Source organism: Delphinapterus leucas, chromosome 8, assembly GCF_059928025.1.
Source record: "Delphinapterus leucas isolate spDelLeu-1000000601 "Yukka" chromosome 8, BTC_Dleu_Yukka2, whole genome shotgun sequence".
NCBI lineage: Eukaryota > Metazoa > Chordata > Mammalia > Artiodactyla > Monodontidae > Delphinapterus > Delphinapterus leucas.
In genome coordinates this window covers 86075692-86092877 of record NC_143136.1, presented here as the reverse complement: position 1 = coordinate 86092877, position 17186 = coordinate 86075692, and the positions used below count along the sequence as shown (strand labels likewise).

At 37.1% G+C, this 17186-nt stretch overlaps 1 protein-coding gene across 10 annotated transcripts in view; it reads right to left on the bottom strand.

Annotated features, from left to right (window-relative positions):
- The window catches only part of QTMAN (queuosine-tRNA mannosyltransferase), a 451841-nt gene that overhangs the window by 269134 nt on the left and 165521 nt on the right, over window positions 1–17186 (bottom strand). For 9 of the 10 annotated variants that reach the window (XR_002644005.2, XM_089916865.1, XM_022569666.2 and 6 more), the window contains 2 exons: window positions 12269–12436; window positions 7149–7322 (listed from right to left, as the gene is read on the bottom strand). Coding sequence is in view for 9 of the 10 variants with exons in the window: in XM_089916865.1 (XP_089772991.1) it covers window positions 7149–7322; window positions 12269–12436 (342 nt within the window). In the remaining variant the exon portion in view is untranslated. The remainder of the gene's footprint in view (window positions 1–7148; window positions 7323–12268; window positions 12437–17186) is intronic. The other variant, XM_089916860.1, reaches the window with a different exon arrangement.

The following is a 17186-nucleotide window of genomic DNA, read 5'->3' as shown; positions in this document are numbered from 1 at the left end:
CGGGGACTGTCCTGTAAGACAGGTGTCATGCTATAAGCTAACTTGTAAGGGAAGAGAGTTTGGATAAATGACAAGATACCTAGAAATTGAAAAAATAAAATAGGGCTTCCCTGGTGGCGCAGTGGTTGAGAGTCCACCTGCTGATGCAGGGGACACGGGTTCATGCCCCGGTCCGGGAGGATCCCACATGCCGCGGAGCGGCTGGGCCCGTGAGCCATGGCTGCTGGGCCTGCGCGTCTGGAGCCTGTGCTCCGCAACGGGAGAGGCCACAACAGTGAGAAGCCCACGTACCGCAAAATAAATAAATAAATAAATAAATAAATAAATAAATAAATAAATAAATAAATAAATAAATAAATAAAAAAAATAGTTTTCTTATACATGAAATAATGGTGTGAGTCTACAGCTATTTCTTTGACATATTCTTCCTGTTCTGCTTCTTTAAGCAAATTTTCAATTTGACTATGAGAATTCTTTCTTAAAATTGTTCATTCTTCCTTAAGTCAAGAAAAGCATGATCTCTTTTTCATAAGGAGTTAACTGGACTTGGGTTGAGGTTCTATTCTGAGCTCACTGGATAGAAAGCGACAGGGCCAGGATTCACACTAGGGCTTTCGGCTCCACAGACAGTTCTCCATTAGGACGCTCAACAAATATATTTTTTTTAATTGCTCATTCCTTTTCAGGTGTCCTCTTTTTCAAAACTTCAATCTTTTGAAAGTCTGCTTTCTAAGACCTTGTGTCCTTTCTTTCATAACATTACCATGACATGTTCCCTTTCGCTCAACATTTCCATCAATTCTCTTTTATAAATCATTTGTTCTTCACTGGCCAAAGTCACGTACTAGGGTCCAAAACCTCTTTTCGGGACAGGCAGTATAGAAAGACTTTCAAGAGGTTGGGTTCTAAAATAGGGTAAAAAATGTGTTTGATTTCTACCTATACCTTTACTATCTATATGAGTGTAGGCAAAAAGCTACTTATATTTGTATGGCTGGGTTTCTTCAACTATAAATGGAAAACATCTTTTAGAATTGTTGGAAGAATAAAATGCTAAAATATGTATAATATGCTTAGCATAATGCTGGGCTAAAATAAGACTCAGGAAGGTTAGCTGTTATGGTTAGCTCTACCTTCTAAAGATGACATTGTCAGAAAGCAAGTTGCAAATTCCTCAGATGTTCGGATTTCATAAGACTGAGACCTGTGCAAAGGTCTGGATATATAAAATTCCCTAGTTCTACTAGGCTTTGCCTTTATGACAGTTGCATGATCTAGAGTAGGAAAATACTGGCTTCCTCTAGTCAACATCTAGCTCAGTAAGCTGCAGAATTGCTCCCTTTTTTCCTCTCCATCACACACCATCAGCACCATGGAACTCTATGCAAAATTTGCCTTCTTGAAATGCACAGTAAAAATTCCTTCATTTTCAATCTAATCTATATCCTTTAACACAAAATAGTCATCCTCTTCAGTACATTCCAGTCGTGAGTCTCATCCCACTAAGTCTTGAGATCACATTTATCTTTTGGTATGCTGCAAGCTGAATATCTGTATTTCTTCAAAATTCATATGTTGAAATTCTGACTCCCGATATAATGCTTTTAAGAGATGGGGGCTTTGGGAGGTGATGAGGTCATGAGGGTGGAGCCCTCATGAATGGGATTAGTGCCCTTATGAAAGACAGCTCAGAGAGCTCCCTTGCCCTTTGTACCACATAAGGACACAGTGGGAAGACAGCCATCTATGAATCAGAAAGCAGGCCTTCACCAGACATCAAATCTGCCAGAGCCTTGATCTTAGACTTCCCAGCCTCCAGAACTGTGAGAAATAAATTTCTGTTGTTTATTAGCCCCCCAATCTATGGTATTTTCTTATAGCAGACTAAAAGGACTAAGACATGGTATTAATATTACAAAATCTGTTTTGTTGACTACCGATCATCTGGCAGGCTTGGATGCCTTCAGTGCTGAAGGAGCCAATATATATACACCCTAGCAGCAAACGGAGATATGGTACATGAAAAGGCTCCAGTCAGAAAAATCCAAAAAAGGTGTCTTACTGAAATGTTCCCTGGTCACCTAAGCTTACAGACATTGCAACTGCATGAAAAAGGGTTAGATGTTTATTATCTTCCTTTAGGTGAACATGGTTCATGTACATCCTGGAGTAAGGCATGACATTGAGCTCCATTTGCTGTCATTTATAATTTCTGCCAAAAGTGGGTTATGAATTTCCCTATATTCTTAAAGAGAATGTACTGGCTACCATTTAATCTTGCTTAATAAATCACAGTTATCCATTTGATGTACAAGCTGTACAATCATGGAGGAATGTCTGCAGGGGTTCATCCACGTGTAGAGTTGCCTGTACTGCCCTAGAATGGCTCCAGGCTGCCATGCTTTTTCACTTCTCATATATTTTTTTAAACAGTTTATCTCTCTCCTCCCTTGTTGTCAAGCTGTCAGTCAGCTGTCACTTTTCACTGCTGTCAGTGAGCCTGCCTTTATCGCACCCCCAATTTGATGCTGCTAATCTGCTGTCAGCTGAAAAATCAGATAATCAAGACCTCTGAAACTGCATTCACAATAAGTGGTGAGCTGAGCACTCGATGGAGATTTTGAGATAGAAGTTCCAGTTTCTGCTCTGTCTATATCTAGCTGTGTGATTACCAGAAGACACTTAACTTCTCTGGGCCTTTGTGCCTTCATCTTTAAAATATGGAGCAGAGCCTCTGTGTGGGGGGGAGGGGGAGGGAGAGGGGGAGGGAGAGGGAGGGAGAGGGAGAGGGAGAGGGAGGGAGAGGGAGAGGGAGAGGGAGGGAGAGGGAGAGGGAGAGGGAGGGGGGGGAGAGAGAGAGAGAGAGAGAGAGAGAGAGAAAGGAAGAGAAAGAGAAAGAGAAAGAAAAAGAGATCTCACCTAGACTTGAAGGCTGTTTCTCTCCCTACCAGAAAAAAACATATGAAACTTTTTTGTGAGTTAACAGAATGCAGGGTGGGGCACCACTGACCCTTTAATTGTTGAATTCAAGGATAATTTTAGTCATCACTTTATTTAACCTCACTCCTCTGAATTCACTATCAATCATCTCCTTAAAACTCTCTTCCCTGTATTCCACAGGATAATTCTCTCATTGATGACCTCCTGACTGTTTTATCTTTTCTTCTCATTTCAATCCTGGGCTCTTCCTCCACTAACCCCTTAAGGGTCAAGAGTGGGAAAGGCCAGTCCAAAGCTAAAGATCAAGGTCATAATGAGAAACCAGCAACAACTCCTGAGAAGCAGCACCTGTGTCCTGGAAGCCAGCTTGAAGACTGTGTCACAGTGTGCCCAATGCTGCTGATGTGTGACGTAAGATGAGGACTGAGAACTGACAACAGGATTTAGAGGCATGGAAGTCATCAGGGACCTGGACAAAAACAGTCTCAGTGGAGTAGCTTGAAGAAAGAACAATGGGAATGAAATTGGAAACAAGTGTAAACAACTCTTTCAAGAGGTTTTGCTACTAAGAGAAATAAAGAAATGAGGTAGTAGCAGAGGATGAAGTGGAATCAAGAGAGAATATTTTTAAGATGTAAAGCAAATAGCATTTTTTGTATGCTAATAGGAACCATCCAGAAAAGAGGAAAATGGATGACGCAGATCAGAGAAAAAAAATTGCTAGAAAAATAATTTTTAGGTATGCAAGAAGGATGGGCTCCAGCAAAGAAGTGGAAACAGGGCCTTAGTCAGAAGTAAGGTCAATCCATCAATAGTTACAGGTGAGAAGATAAAAAATATGCACCCAGAGGCACATAACTGGGTAGATGTAATGGTGGCAGCATATAGAAATTCTCTTCTGATTGTGTCTATCTTTTTCAGTCATGATCTGAGAAGGAAGACAGAAGATTTGGTATTAAAAGCTTACAAAGAAAGGAAAATGCATGATTAGTTATTTAGAAAAGGGGAATTATGGTACACTCGCCATGCAGCTCAACAGGTCCATGTGGATTTAGGGGTCATGAATTTAGAGTAGGCTAATAAGTACGGCTGGAGGTTTTCCTCCTAATCAAATATGAAAGAAAAGGTGCAAAAGATTTGAGAGTACACACGAGAAAGGAGTATGATGACAGAATGTGGAAGTTAAACTGGAGAAAGGAGGAAAATTAGGACAAGAGAAGAATGAATGTAAGGAGCTGGCTCCTTACCATCAATGGATGCTATAGGTTCTGGTGAAGCCAAAAGGCTGCTTGAGTCAGGATGATAAAAAGAATATATAAAGGAACCTCTTTATTTATATTAGGCTGTTCCTTTGGCAGAGTACTTCTTTACTTTCACGTGTTAAAAGAGGGCAAAGGGGAAGACAGTCCTTTATATTCAGGTGGCAATAAATGTGCTAGGTTATAAAACAATGGGGATGAAGGAGTTAATAAGATGAATTAAACTTTATTAAGGTTCTGTTATGTGCCAGGCACTCGGCTGGGCATTTGGCACACATTATTTCATTTAATAGCTACATCATGCCTATGAGGGGATAAGGTAAATATAATCATAACCATTAAAGAACCTAAGCTCAGGGTCATTACACTTGCACAGGTCACAGAGCTAGTAAGTGGCGGTCAAGACTCAAATACGTGCATGCCTAACTACAGTATTTAAGAGCTTTCCCACTTCAAAATGTTTTAATACATATAATGAAATATTTTCAAGTGAATATTCTTTCTTACTACTGTTTTTCTGGTCTTTGAGAATGAGGCAGTGGAGGGGTGAGGAAGGTAATAGGTACAGCAGGTACTACAAGCCCAATATTGAATTTCTGTATGACAGACATGCTCTGAGTTTTAACAGTTATCAACTTTATAAATCCTCAAATATTTTGCTGAAATATGGCTTTTTCCCTTCCCTGATTAATATACCTTATATTATATATTACTAGAGCACATTATATTAATAATTTAAGTATATGTTCTGCTGCTTTGTTTTTAAATTAAATTTGAGAGAAAGATAGAACCATTCAAAATTTTTTTTATTTTTAATCACCTTGGTTATTTTGCCTTTGGAATTACTAAACATTTTTCAACATCTCAACAAAATAATACTCTTTTAAGACTGCAGGCATTAGAATGATTGCCATTCATGCAAATAATCACTTACTTACACTATATGAGTTTGGGTTGGATAAAGCAAATTACCATTTGAAAATAATTCAAATAACACTCTGGGCTAAGACCTTGCTTATGAATGTTATCTTGGCCACAATATTTTTTAACCTTCTTCCATTTAGCTAGATTTATTTATGGTAATACAGTCCAAATTAATAAACTATTCAATTGCCACAGGTATATTAAACATAGGATGTTGTAGGACTATATCAGATGCAAGTGCATTTTAAAACATACTATTTATTTGGAATTCTATAGCAGTAATAATTAAGATGTGCTATAACTACCTATTCACTTAAAGATGTGCATTTTGACGATATATTATTATATGAGAAACTTAAAAGCATGTCAAAAAATAAGGTTCAAAATATGATCTAAAGCAGCGGTCCCCAACTTTTTTGGCACTAGGGACCGGTTTCATGGAAGACAATTTTTCCACGAACCGGGGGATGGTTCAGGCGGTACTACGAGCAATGGGGAGCGATGGGGAGCGGCACATGAAGCTTCGCCCGCTCGCCCGCCACTCGCCTCCTGCTGTGCGGCCTGGTTCCTACCAGGCCCGGGGGTTGGGGACCCCTGATCTAAAGTATAAGCTGTGTTCTAGTTAATCACAGATCTAAAGTATAACAATCATATTCTTCAGAAGTTGACATTCTCTCATCACACATATGAAAATTATATATTACAAATACATATTATATACATATTTACATATATATGAAAATCAACTGTGATCTTAGTTTCACTTAGCTTTATAGTTTTCAAAACTGTAAATAAATCATTAAGTATTTTTGACAAATGACCTATACTGACAGGAAGATTAGGTAGTTAACAGAAAATTTAATCAAAAGTCATAGAGTCTAAATTTTAATACAGTCTCTGACAGTAATCAGCAGTGTGAGCACAAGCCAGTCTGCTTCTCCGGCTTTCTGTTTTCTGAACTCCATAAAGTAAGGATCAGGCAAGTTGTTCTAACTTAAATTTTATGACTCACTAGCTTGATTTGGTATTAGGCAGATTTTTCTTCAATGCAATATTAACCAGTCAGACACTTAAATCAGTATTAGGGGTGTGGAAGAGTGGGTGTCCCCACAGCAAAATCTGGGTGAACTCAGTTAGTCCGGAACATAGAGACTAATGCTGACCTCCTGCATAGCATATGTGGATATTAAATTGTCTCCTGCCTTCATTTCAAGGATGGGGAAGAAACAGCTGTCCCTGAACTCTTTTTAAGGACACAGTCAGTTACAAAACAGCAGCATCCCCAGCTAGTATGATTCCCACTGAAGTAAACTTTCTATTCACAAGGGGAAAATATTCCTGGTGGTACTAAAAACAATTTTGCTAGGTTTAATCAAAAGTGAAAAGGAATTCTAGAATGTTCCCTTTGAGCCACATCATCCATTGCTAATTCAGGGTGGGCCCAGCAATAAGGGTAATAAAAAATATCCTTAGTGACTGAGAAAAAGAAATGGCAATTAAGTGCATTTGCAACCCAATATAGAAGACCTAACTCTTTAATAAGATAATATAAATAATAAAAAATGGGAGAAGGGGGAAAAAAACAGAAAAAACAGCATGGGAAATGAAAGTAATCTAAGCAGTAAAATTTAACAGTGATTTACTTAGAAGTTACTATTATACATATAAACCAATGGGCATAAGCTGAATACAAAGGTTGAGACCTATGCTTGACAATGACTTCTGTAGCAAAACAACAAATAAATAAAACAGTAAGTGTTAAAAGCCAAAGCACCTTGCTTTGGCAAACAAATAAATAAGAGAAAAGAAAGGAAAAACTCAGTATCAGAATTAACCATTCAGTGACAGGTTGGACACATGATTATTTAAAATCTTTGTAAATCACAGCATGGCGAAATAGAACTTGATTCTCTAACTAATCATGCTTACGCTGAAAAGTCAAAATTGGCAAGAACATCACCGATTTTTACACATTTGGGGAATAATTTATGACACAATATTGAAAATGGAGTTAAACGTACTGACCTGCTCACATCAGGAAACCTGATGGGAAAGTAAATAACTTGGCACTTGGGTCTGATGATGCTTTCCAGATCTTTGGGTCTGTGATCAGGAATCAGCTTCATGAATTTTCCAATAGAAGTAAGAAATGACTCCATATTAAAAACCGAGTTGAATACCACCACATCAGCCACCAGGCTGCAAAGGGAAAGGATAAATGCATATGGTGAGCCCACACTTGTTCAGTTATTTTTATAAGCCTAAGATTTCTTTATTAATCAGAGTTTATACTGCACCTTGGGTTTGCAAAGAACTCTGCACTTCCTACCAGTATTTATCAAAATGACTCTAATAGATAGGTTAGTTTCATTAGCATTATATCAAGGGAAGGCAGATTATTGGCATCAGAGAGGAAAGGCAGGAGAGGAATTAAGTGATTTAATGGGATACTATGACACTTCAAACCAAAGTATTGGGTTGGCCAAAAAAGTCCGTTTGGTGTTTTCCGTAAGATGGCTCCAGTAGCACTTTAGTTGTCTTCAACTTCATTCGAAATAATTTTGTTACACTGCATTGTGACAGCTGTCATATCAGCGTGCCTTTAAAAAAAAAAATCAAAATTGGTGAATTTCTGTGTAGCCATGTTAATACTGAAGATGGGAGGAAAAAGCAACATTTTCAGCATATTATGCTTTATTATTTCAAGAAAGGTAAAAACTCAACTGAAACGCAAAAAAAAAAGGTTTGTGTGGTGTATGGAGAAGGTGCTGTGACTGATTGAATATGTCAAAAGGGGTTTGCAAAATTTCGTGCTGCAGATTTCTCACTGGACAATGCTCCATGCTCCAGTAGACCAGTTGAAGTTGACAGCGATCAAATCGAGACATTAATTAAGAACAATCAATATTACACCATGCAGGAGATAACTGACATAATCAAAATATCCAAATCAAGCGTTGAAAATCATTTGCACCAGCTTGGTTACGTGAATCGGTTTGGTGTTTAGGTTCCACGAAAGTTAAGAGGAAGAAAACCTTCTTGACCGTATTTCTGCGTGCGATTCTCTACTTACACGTAATGAAAACGTTCTGTTTTTAAAACAAATTGTGATGGGCGATGAAAAGTAGATCCTGTACAATAACGTGGAACAGAAGAGATGGTGGGGTAAGCGAAATCAACCACCACCAACCACACCAAAAGCCAGTCTTCATCCAGAGAAGGTGATGTTGTGTATTTGGTGAGATTGGAAGGCAGTCCTCTATTGTGAGCTTTTTCTGGAAAACCAAACGATTAATTCCAACAAGTACTGCTCCCAATTAGACCAACTGAAAGCAGCACTCGATGAAAAGCGTCCAGAATTAGTCAACAGAAAACGCATAATCTTCCATCAGGATAACACAAGACCGAGTTTCTTTGATGATCAGGCAAAAACTGTTACAGCTTGACTGGGATCAAGCTGATTCATCGCCGAATTCACCAGACATTGCACCTTCAGATTTCCATTTATTTCGGTCTTTACAAAATTCTCTTAATGGAAAAAATTTCAATTCCCTGGAAGGCTGTAAAAGGCACCTGCAACAGTTCTATGCTCAAAAAGATAAAAAGCTTTGGGAAGATGGAATTATGAAGCTGCCTGAAAGACGGCAGAAGGTAGTGGAACAAAACAGTGAATACGTTGCTCAATAAAGTTCTTGGTGAAAATGAAAAATATGTCTTTCATTTTTACTTTAAAAACCGAAGGAGGGCTTCCCTGGTGGCGCAGTGGTTGAGAGTCCGTCTGCCGATGCAGGGGACACGGATTCGTGCCCCGGTCCGGGAAGATCCCACATGCCGTGGAGCGGCTGGGCCTGTGAGCCATGGCCGCTGGGCCTGCGCGTCCAGAGCCTGTGCTCCGCAACGGGAGAGGCCACAACAGTGAGAGGCCCGCGTACCGCAAAAAAAAAAAACCGAAGGAACCTTTTGGCCAACCCAGTGTACTTTTCCGCAATGCCAGGAATTTTCAATATTATCACCAAGTACAGGAGGACCTTTTTCTTTGTGGCCCAACTACCCATGTTGGGTTTCTATGTCAGTGATGTACTTCGTTTTACACCACAGTACTGAGAACAGAACACTTGCCATACTTTTCACTGCCTTCAAGGAGATTAATCCAGATAAAGCTATTTCATACTAAGAGCATACCTTCATAACATGTAGTTAAAGTCTATTTCTCATTTTAACCCTTGCTTCAAGAAACTGTTAGGTTTTTTAAAGTTCTGAGACTACACAGGAAGGATTATATAGAAACTCTACAAATAACTTATTTTTTTATTATATTAGATTTGGAGTAGTCAGAGAAATAGAAGAAGTTGGTGAAAATGGATCCAGAAATCCATACCACTAGGTCCTACTGATTACATAATGTATTATAAAGGACCACAACACCATGGACCTTCAGAATTAAACGAAAGAAATATAATATTGGCTGTTGCTTTTGATGTAAAGGCTTGAGCCTCTCCTTAGTATTTTTTTTATTAAAAATAATCTAAAATACATAGTTAGAAGGAAATGTAAAAACAAAGTTTATGTGTCATTAATATGTCAGTAGTTTCCAAATTTGCCTATAACATTTTCTTGGAAACCAATGAACACAAACGATAACTATGGGTGAGCTGGATAAACAGGAATATGTACTATGTTCCCTTTATGAATCAAAAAACCATTTTAATAAATCATTGTTTTGTTTTTTAAAATAACCCTCTTTGCTTTAAGCCATGATTCAGTGTCTCAGTGTCACTGGATCTCAATAAAATGCATACAAATGCTTTGATAAGAAGGTATACAAGATCAAATAGAAAAAGCAGTTAGTTTTATTTCACCCTGTAAAGGACATCAAGGAAACTGAAAAGAAGACATGCAAGCCCACAGGACTGTAAAACACAAATGAATAAACAGAGCATATAGAGCAGGACCACAGCAAGTCCTCAGTTTAGTTTAATTCACATTTACTGAGACAGTCAAAGTTTCTATTATCAATACATAGCGGAATGAAAAACTAACAAAAGGAATGTTGACCTGCCACCCCTATCTGCCCCCACTCCTGCAAAATTGTTTTCCCATACAAGTTTTTTTTTTTTTTTTAGTTGCAACCTAGTGCAAACTTGGGATTAGCAGTGATTACAACATGGATAATACAAGAGAGTGTCACAGAAGTGCTGACACAATATCAAGCAATAAGGAAGCCAATATAATAATATACCAAAAGTTGAAGGATGTTTTACAGCTAGTCTGTTTTCACCATATGTCACATATTGTAATAGTGACCCACAGGTCATAATACATAGTTATGGCATGTGTTCATCAGTCAGAGGGTTAGTGAAACCTCTATTTAAGGTGAATGCTTATGTCGGTCATCTCTGAAGTCCTTAACTGTCACACAGTCAAGAAAGAAACCTGACAGTGCCAACAAAAGCAGAAGTCAGCAAGAAAATGAAAGAAACATTTTAAGAAGCTGGAGTCATACTTTTCAAACTGAATCTGAACAGGACTGCTTTCTGACACTCTTATTTTTCCTCTGGATGACTGCAAGCCAGTTTTTTTCTCATTAAGAGTCCCACCAATGATCAAGCCCACTTCTCTCTCTCCAAGCTCATCTATCAGTTTACGCTCTTGAGAAGAGCAATGCTGAAAAATTATATATAAGCTTTTATAGTCTCATTCCCTTTGAGCAAAGCAATCTTTTCTGAAACAGAGAGATGAGGGGTAGTGAGCTAAAAATTTTTTTAGCTATCTGCCCTCAAACGGCATTCAACCCAACTACTTATATTCTTAAAAACCCAGTTTATGCCAAATTAAAGTTCCAAGACAGTTTACAGAAATATTCTTTTTCATGCATTTCCTCTCTGATATGAGTGGGTGTAACTTCCATTAACTTTAAAGCCACCCATAAAGGGAAAAATAGACTTAATTTTTTTCCCCAGTTATTTCTCACGGGTAATAAACACACACTATCTGAGGAAAAGAATGAGGCTAATTCAAGAAACCAAAAGAATATTACAAATGTTTTCCATATTGATAAAGCACAAAATGATTTTATTTTTGTTTTTAAAACATATTTTCCCCTCTGTTTCAATATAAAATAAAGAATTTTAATTTTATTATGAAATTTTAAAACGGCTGCTTTTTTTATGAGACATTTGATGTGAAGCAGCTCCGCTCTATTTTGATAGCGCTGCTACTTCATTTGAAGCAGCTTGTAAAAATGATTGCAGGAAAACATTTACAAAATGCTCAAAACACAGAAGTATTACCATCTAGCTGTTTTTCTATGTCAGTGAAACTATGGAATATACTTGCAAAAGAGCTGGGAGTCTGTTTAAACACATCATCAATCCCAGTTGCTAATAACTATTAAAAAAGGTGAGTAAACTGAACCCAATCACTGCCAAACTGACTCCCTTAGAGTGTTGCAGTTATGTGGATGGGATCCAATAGCAAAGCTGTTTCAGAGTTGTTATTAACTTCTTTCATTAACTAAGCTTCAGGAGATACACTTTGTTGAAGTAACAGTAGAGAAGGACCATCACCTTTGAAATGTCATGGTATTTTAAGGCTATGCAGTTTCAGAAGACTCAAGAGGGGAAAAAAACCTCCTAAAGATTCATTTTCCATAGTTTTCTCTTACAAACAATATGGAAAAAAAGGACAAAAACCCCTTGCTCCATTATGCTTTAATTTTTGTTTATTCCTCTGTAAATTTCTATTTTGATTTCAGCTGGATACATGGAAAGTAGCTGGTAAATAAAAGTTGACTAACTGTCTTTTTCTAAAAGTATGTCTCACACAGTAGATGATGGAATCAGGGGCTGAAGAAGGTCCCTGTCACCCCTTTGATTCTATTTTGAATGTTGCAGAAAATACAGTTAGATAATTAGTTCAACATTTAGATTGTTACACATATGTATTTTATAAAAGGATTAGCTGTTCTCTTATATGTACATATTGCAGAGGCACAAGTAATTCCTACCATGGAAGGTATGTTTAAACATTTGCTCCTAATTTAAGGTATTTTTAAAATAAGTGTACAGGAGGTCTCCAGATTTAAAAGCTAACTATAAGGAAAAAGATGGCAAACGACTAAATATAATGATACAATCTATACCTACCATGAGAGAATTTGGTTGTATCCATATTGGAAATCCCTCTCCTGACATTTCTTGACAGGATATACCAATTGGTTCTCATGGAAGTACAGAATCTTTTTCAATTTCCCAAGGTCAGGCCGAAGGGCAGCCAGTTCAGTCAGGTTAAGCACTGAGCTTGCGAAGAGAATCCTAGGAAACAAGGAAATTAGGGTTACCACCCCGAGCATACTTGAAGTGGGCATCCTGTGCCTTCTCTCCTCTTTCCTCATCCTACCCCAAGGAAAACATATCCCCCATAGGGACACATCAAGAGTTAAGCCTTAATACCATGTAGCAGCATTCTAAGTTTTGATCTCTTAAAAAGCAGCTGCTAAGAACTATAAAAGCCCTGAATCTCATTGGTCTTCTCAGCTCAGTTACTGAGAGATGCAAAAAAAAAAAAAGCTGGATGGATTTTATTGAAAAAAGCCGAGAAAAGCTCCATCTGAAGGACAAATGGAACAAAGATAAGGCTGACTGGGGAATACTTTGCTTGCCAGTTTCATTACACTTTACTTCTTTATGCAACCAACTACTGAAATTCAATATATGAGCAGGAATGGCACGTGTTCGTGTTATGACATAAACCCTTTTGATTCATGCAATAGACTTATCTAGTGAGGGCTTTTTCTCTTGGCATGTTTTCTTATGCCCCCCTTTTAAATATTCTGCAATATTTGTGGGGGTTTTTCTTTTATATTTTCTTCTCGATTACTGGACTGCTAATGGCACCATATGTACACTCTGTAATATCCCTTATATAAAACATAAATTATAAAAATGAAGAAAGCCTGGTTCCTTGTCTTTGGGGGATAAAAAGGAAACTGAAAGTCTACCTATCCATGGTTATAAATGAAATAGTGTCTATTTACTCATTCCACAAACATTTATCATAAATGCCTACTAGGTACCAGGGTCAAGCGAGGAAGAACAGAAAAGATGAACAAGACAGCCTGCAGAATGAATGCTGCCAATAACAGTGGCATGAACAAAGTACTAGAGGAACAAACAGACAACTGTCTGGGACAACCCGGAAATATTTCACTAATGAGGTGGCTAACACGTGTGGACACAAAAGAGGGACAAATTACATTCCCTGAGCAGCTGAGGACATGTAGATGGCACAATTTTGATGGAACGCCACCTTTATAACATAATATAGCATCATTTGACCCTTACAGCTTTAATTCTCATTCTAAAAAATGAGGTCCAAGAAGGTTAAGGGTTTTTTCTAGAATCACACTGGTAGTAGTGGCAAAGCAGAGATTCCCAGTCTTCTAAGCCCAAAGTACTATTCATTACACCACAGATATGAATTCGTTGTGGACCACTTACATTGCAAACGCTTTTTACTGTACTTAATAAATACAAAATAGCATCCTTGTTATTACCATGATTACAACTACTATAAATTCTCCCTTGCTGACAAGCCAAATGGCTAACTTCAGGTGTTTATATGATCTGCAGCACTAGCCTTTCACATAAGAAGAATGATTACATAATAAGTGCATACATCATAAAGACGAATTCAAGTGTCTTCTTCATGGGCTAAAAAAGGCACATAAGACCAAAAAGCAGCCACCTCTCTAAACTCACATTGCTGTATTAATGTTATGGTTTATTGTTTTAAAGTAAAAAATCTTATCAAGGAGATGCATTTTTAAAAATTGTCTATTTGTACTCAACTAAAGCAAATAGAAAATTCATGTTCAGAAAATGTCCTCTATTTTTTCCAAAAATATTCCCACCACCACCACTAAGTATAAGCTTTTCTAAAATTTAGATTGAAAATTCTGAAATATGAAGATATTTGCTTATCTACAAATCTGATCTTTAGTAGAGAGAACAATAAAATTTAAACTCAGTCAATCTATATTTTCCTTAAAATAAAACGGATGGCAACTTGTGGATCAAGTTGAGTAATACACCCCCCTCTATTCCCACTCCCCAGTCCCAACATAACAAACTACTGCAAACAATGACTCATTGTTAATCATTAAGACCTGAGCAAACTCAGTGTTTTTCACACACAAGGAAGAAAAACTCATTAACTGCAGCTTCCATCTATTCATTAATTATAAAAAATCGTACCCTTATAATGAAGAAATTTGGTAGACATTAACTTACCCAAGTGACCAAACTTAATATGAACAATAATGGGCCAAAGGGATATCATGTATTTCCCAATGTGATACACTGAGAAAGATAGAGATCACCAATTCCTGACAAAAATGCTTGATCTGAATTTGGTCATGAGGAAATAGCCAGACAAATATTCTGCAAAATAAATGGGCTGGATCTCCAAAAAATGTCAAGGTCATAAAAGGAAAAAAATCTAGAATAAAGGGAAATAAAAAGACCCCCAAACAAAATGCAATGTGTGATACTTGATGGGATACTGAATGGGGAAAAAAATAAAAAACAGCTGTAGAAGATATAAGAACAACAGGGAAACTCTGAATATAAAATTGTGAAGTTTTATCAACCTTAAATTGAAGTGTATTGATTTTACTGCAATTATGTAGGAGAATATCCTCATTCTTAGGAGACACGTGTTGAATTATTAACATGTGAAGCGTAATGATGTCTGCAACTAAGTCTTAAATAGTTCGGTCCAAAGGCCACTAAAAACAAATATTCAAATATTCATAGATAGAAATAAATGTGCAAAATGTTAACATTTGATTAATCTAAATAAATGATATATTGTAACTCACTGATCTAGTCTTGCAAATTTTTAAGTTATACATTTATAAAACTACAAATTTGGGAGGATATTCATTAAATGGCAGTAAGTAGAAGGGAAAAATATGCCACATTCCATAAACAGTAAACCCATCATATATGTATTTCTAGTCAGACTCCAATTGTTCATTTCCTCCAAGAGAACTATCCTCAGGGTGGAACATCTGTAGCAAATGTTTAACTAAAGCAAGCCCTTCACTCTCCTCCTACCACATACCGCCTCTCCTTACCCTACCTACCAGCTGATCCACAATCAAGGAATCCAAATCTAAAATTGAGACTTTCAAATAAAAGCTCTCAAACGAGAGAATGCAATACATTCAGAAGTAAAATGGCAATGATTTTCATAATATTACCCATTTGGGACTGCCCACACCAACACTTCCTTCAGTTTGTTCAGTCATTAACAGGAAACTCATTTTATTTTTATAACTAATCTTGAAATAGCGCTCACTACTTCTAAATTGTGGGAATTATCTCCAACATTAGTAAAACATTTCTCTTTGCTTTTTTGCTTGTAAAATGGAAGTTAAATTAGACAATAAGCAACTCCTCAAATATTCAGCTCAATGACACCTAAAAAGAAGTGATGAAGATGCCCACAAAAGAAATGCAGGTAAGATTCATAGGCAATTTTTTCTTTGCCGTCCTCCATCAATTAAAAAAAAAGTGTTTAATGCAATGAATGACATCATCAATCAGCAGCTAATCCCTAGGCTCCCAATGTTCATCTTGCCTCAGGTATTATTTAAGCAATAAATCCTAACAAGGTGAGCTTTACCATCCCACACTGTGTCTCTGGCAGGAAAGGGCACAAGGTGAAAGCAAAAACCACTAGGAACAAGATAATTCCTGACAGCTGCTGCTTGAGCACAAGTTAAATTGAACAGTTTATCTCAGCATGAAGATGTTATAAGGTTTTATGTTTAATATTTTTAAATTAACATAAAACCCAGAGAAAGCAGTTGGGCAATCTTTCACAAACATGACATACTACAATCACTGTATAAGCTGGATTAGTACTTACTACCATGCTACTACAGAATTAAGCTGTTTTTAGACCACCAAAGAGCTTTAAATTGCAACTTTTGTCTCTGTAAGAGAAACCTATATTTAAAATGTCTGCTAAATTCAAATTAATGGCTACATCATTAGCTTACCATCTCACCAAAAGTATAAGTAAGCTGCTATTATAATCGTCTAACCAAAACAGCTCTGTGCTGTAAAAGTACGTGAATGCCGTTCTAGGTATTTGGGACTGTATGCATATACATGCTTCAAGTATTTTCAATGCACATTATACCTACAATCTGAGTCATATTTGCTTAAGGAATCCAAAATCATTCAACACAATGAAATTCTAGATTTTATTTTTCTTTGATTCAGTTTGAATACACTAGTTGCTTGCCTTTTATCCTATTTTCTTAATATGTCAAACGAGATGTTAAAATATACATAAGCACTGTAGGAGTGTGACTACTATTATCAAGATGCATACCTTTATACCTTAAATGGCATGAAGGGTCAGTGAAATGAGAAACAGGGGACAGGCATTCAATATTCCAACCACCACCATATACAATCTAGGAGAAAATCCTTCATGGACTAATTATCTCACTCTTGACCCATGAAGTTTTTTCAATAGCCCCCCACCTTCCGAAACCATTTATCACATAATGGGATACAGAACACAATTTAACACAGATACCAATTGGGGTTGTTATTTATACTTAAATAATTCCCTGCAGGACTTTCAACAAGCCTTTGACAGAAGCGTGAATGCCATCTTCCAGCTGTGTCACCTTGCTCAATACTTAAATTCCTTGTCTAGATACACGTTGCCCAGCCTCACCCCCTAAGTCTTTCTTCGTTCTTTTGTTGCCTATCTTGAGTTCCTGTTCCTTGATATCTACTCCCAGAATTCTAGATCCTGTACTTTCTGTGATACAATATTTTCTGCAATGAAGGAAATATTCTATATCTGTACTGTCCAATACAGCAGCAACTAGCTACTTATGGCTATCAAGCACTTGTAGTATAGTTAGTGTAACTGAGGAACTAAATTTTAAATTCAATTTGATTTAAGTTTAAATTAAATAGCCATAAATTAATGGGAAAGCACAACTCTGGATGGACCAGCTTCCCTTAACCCAAC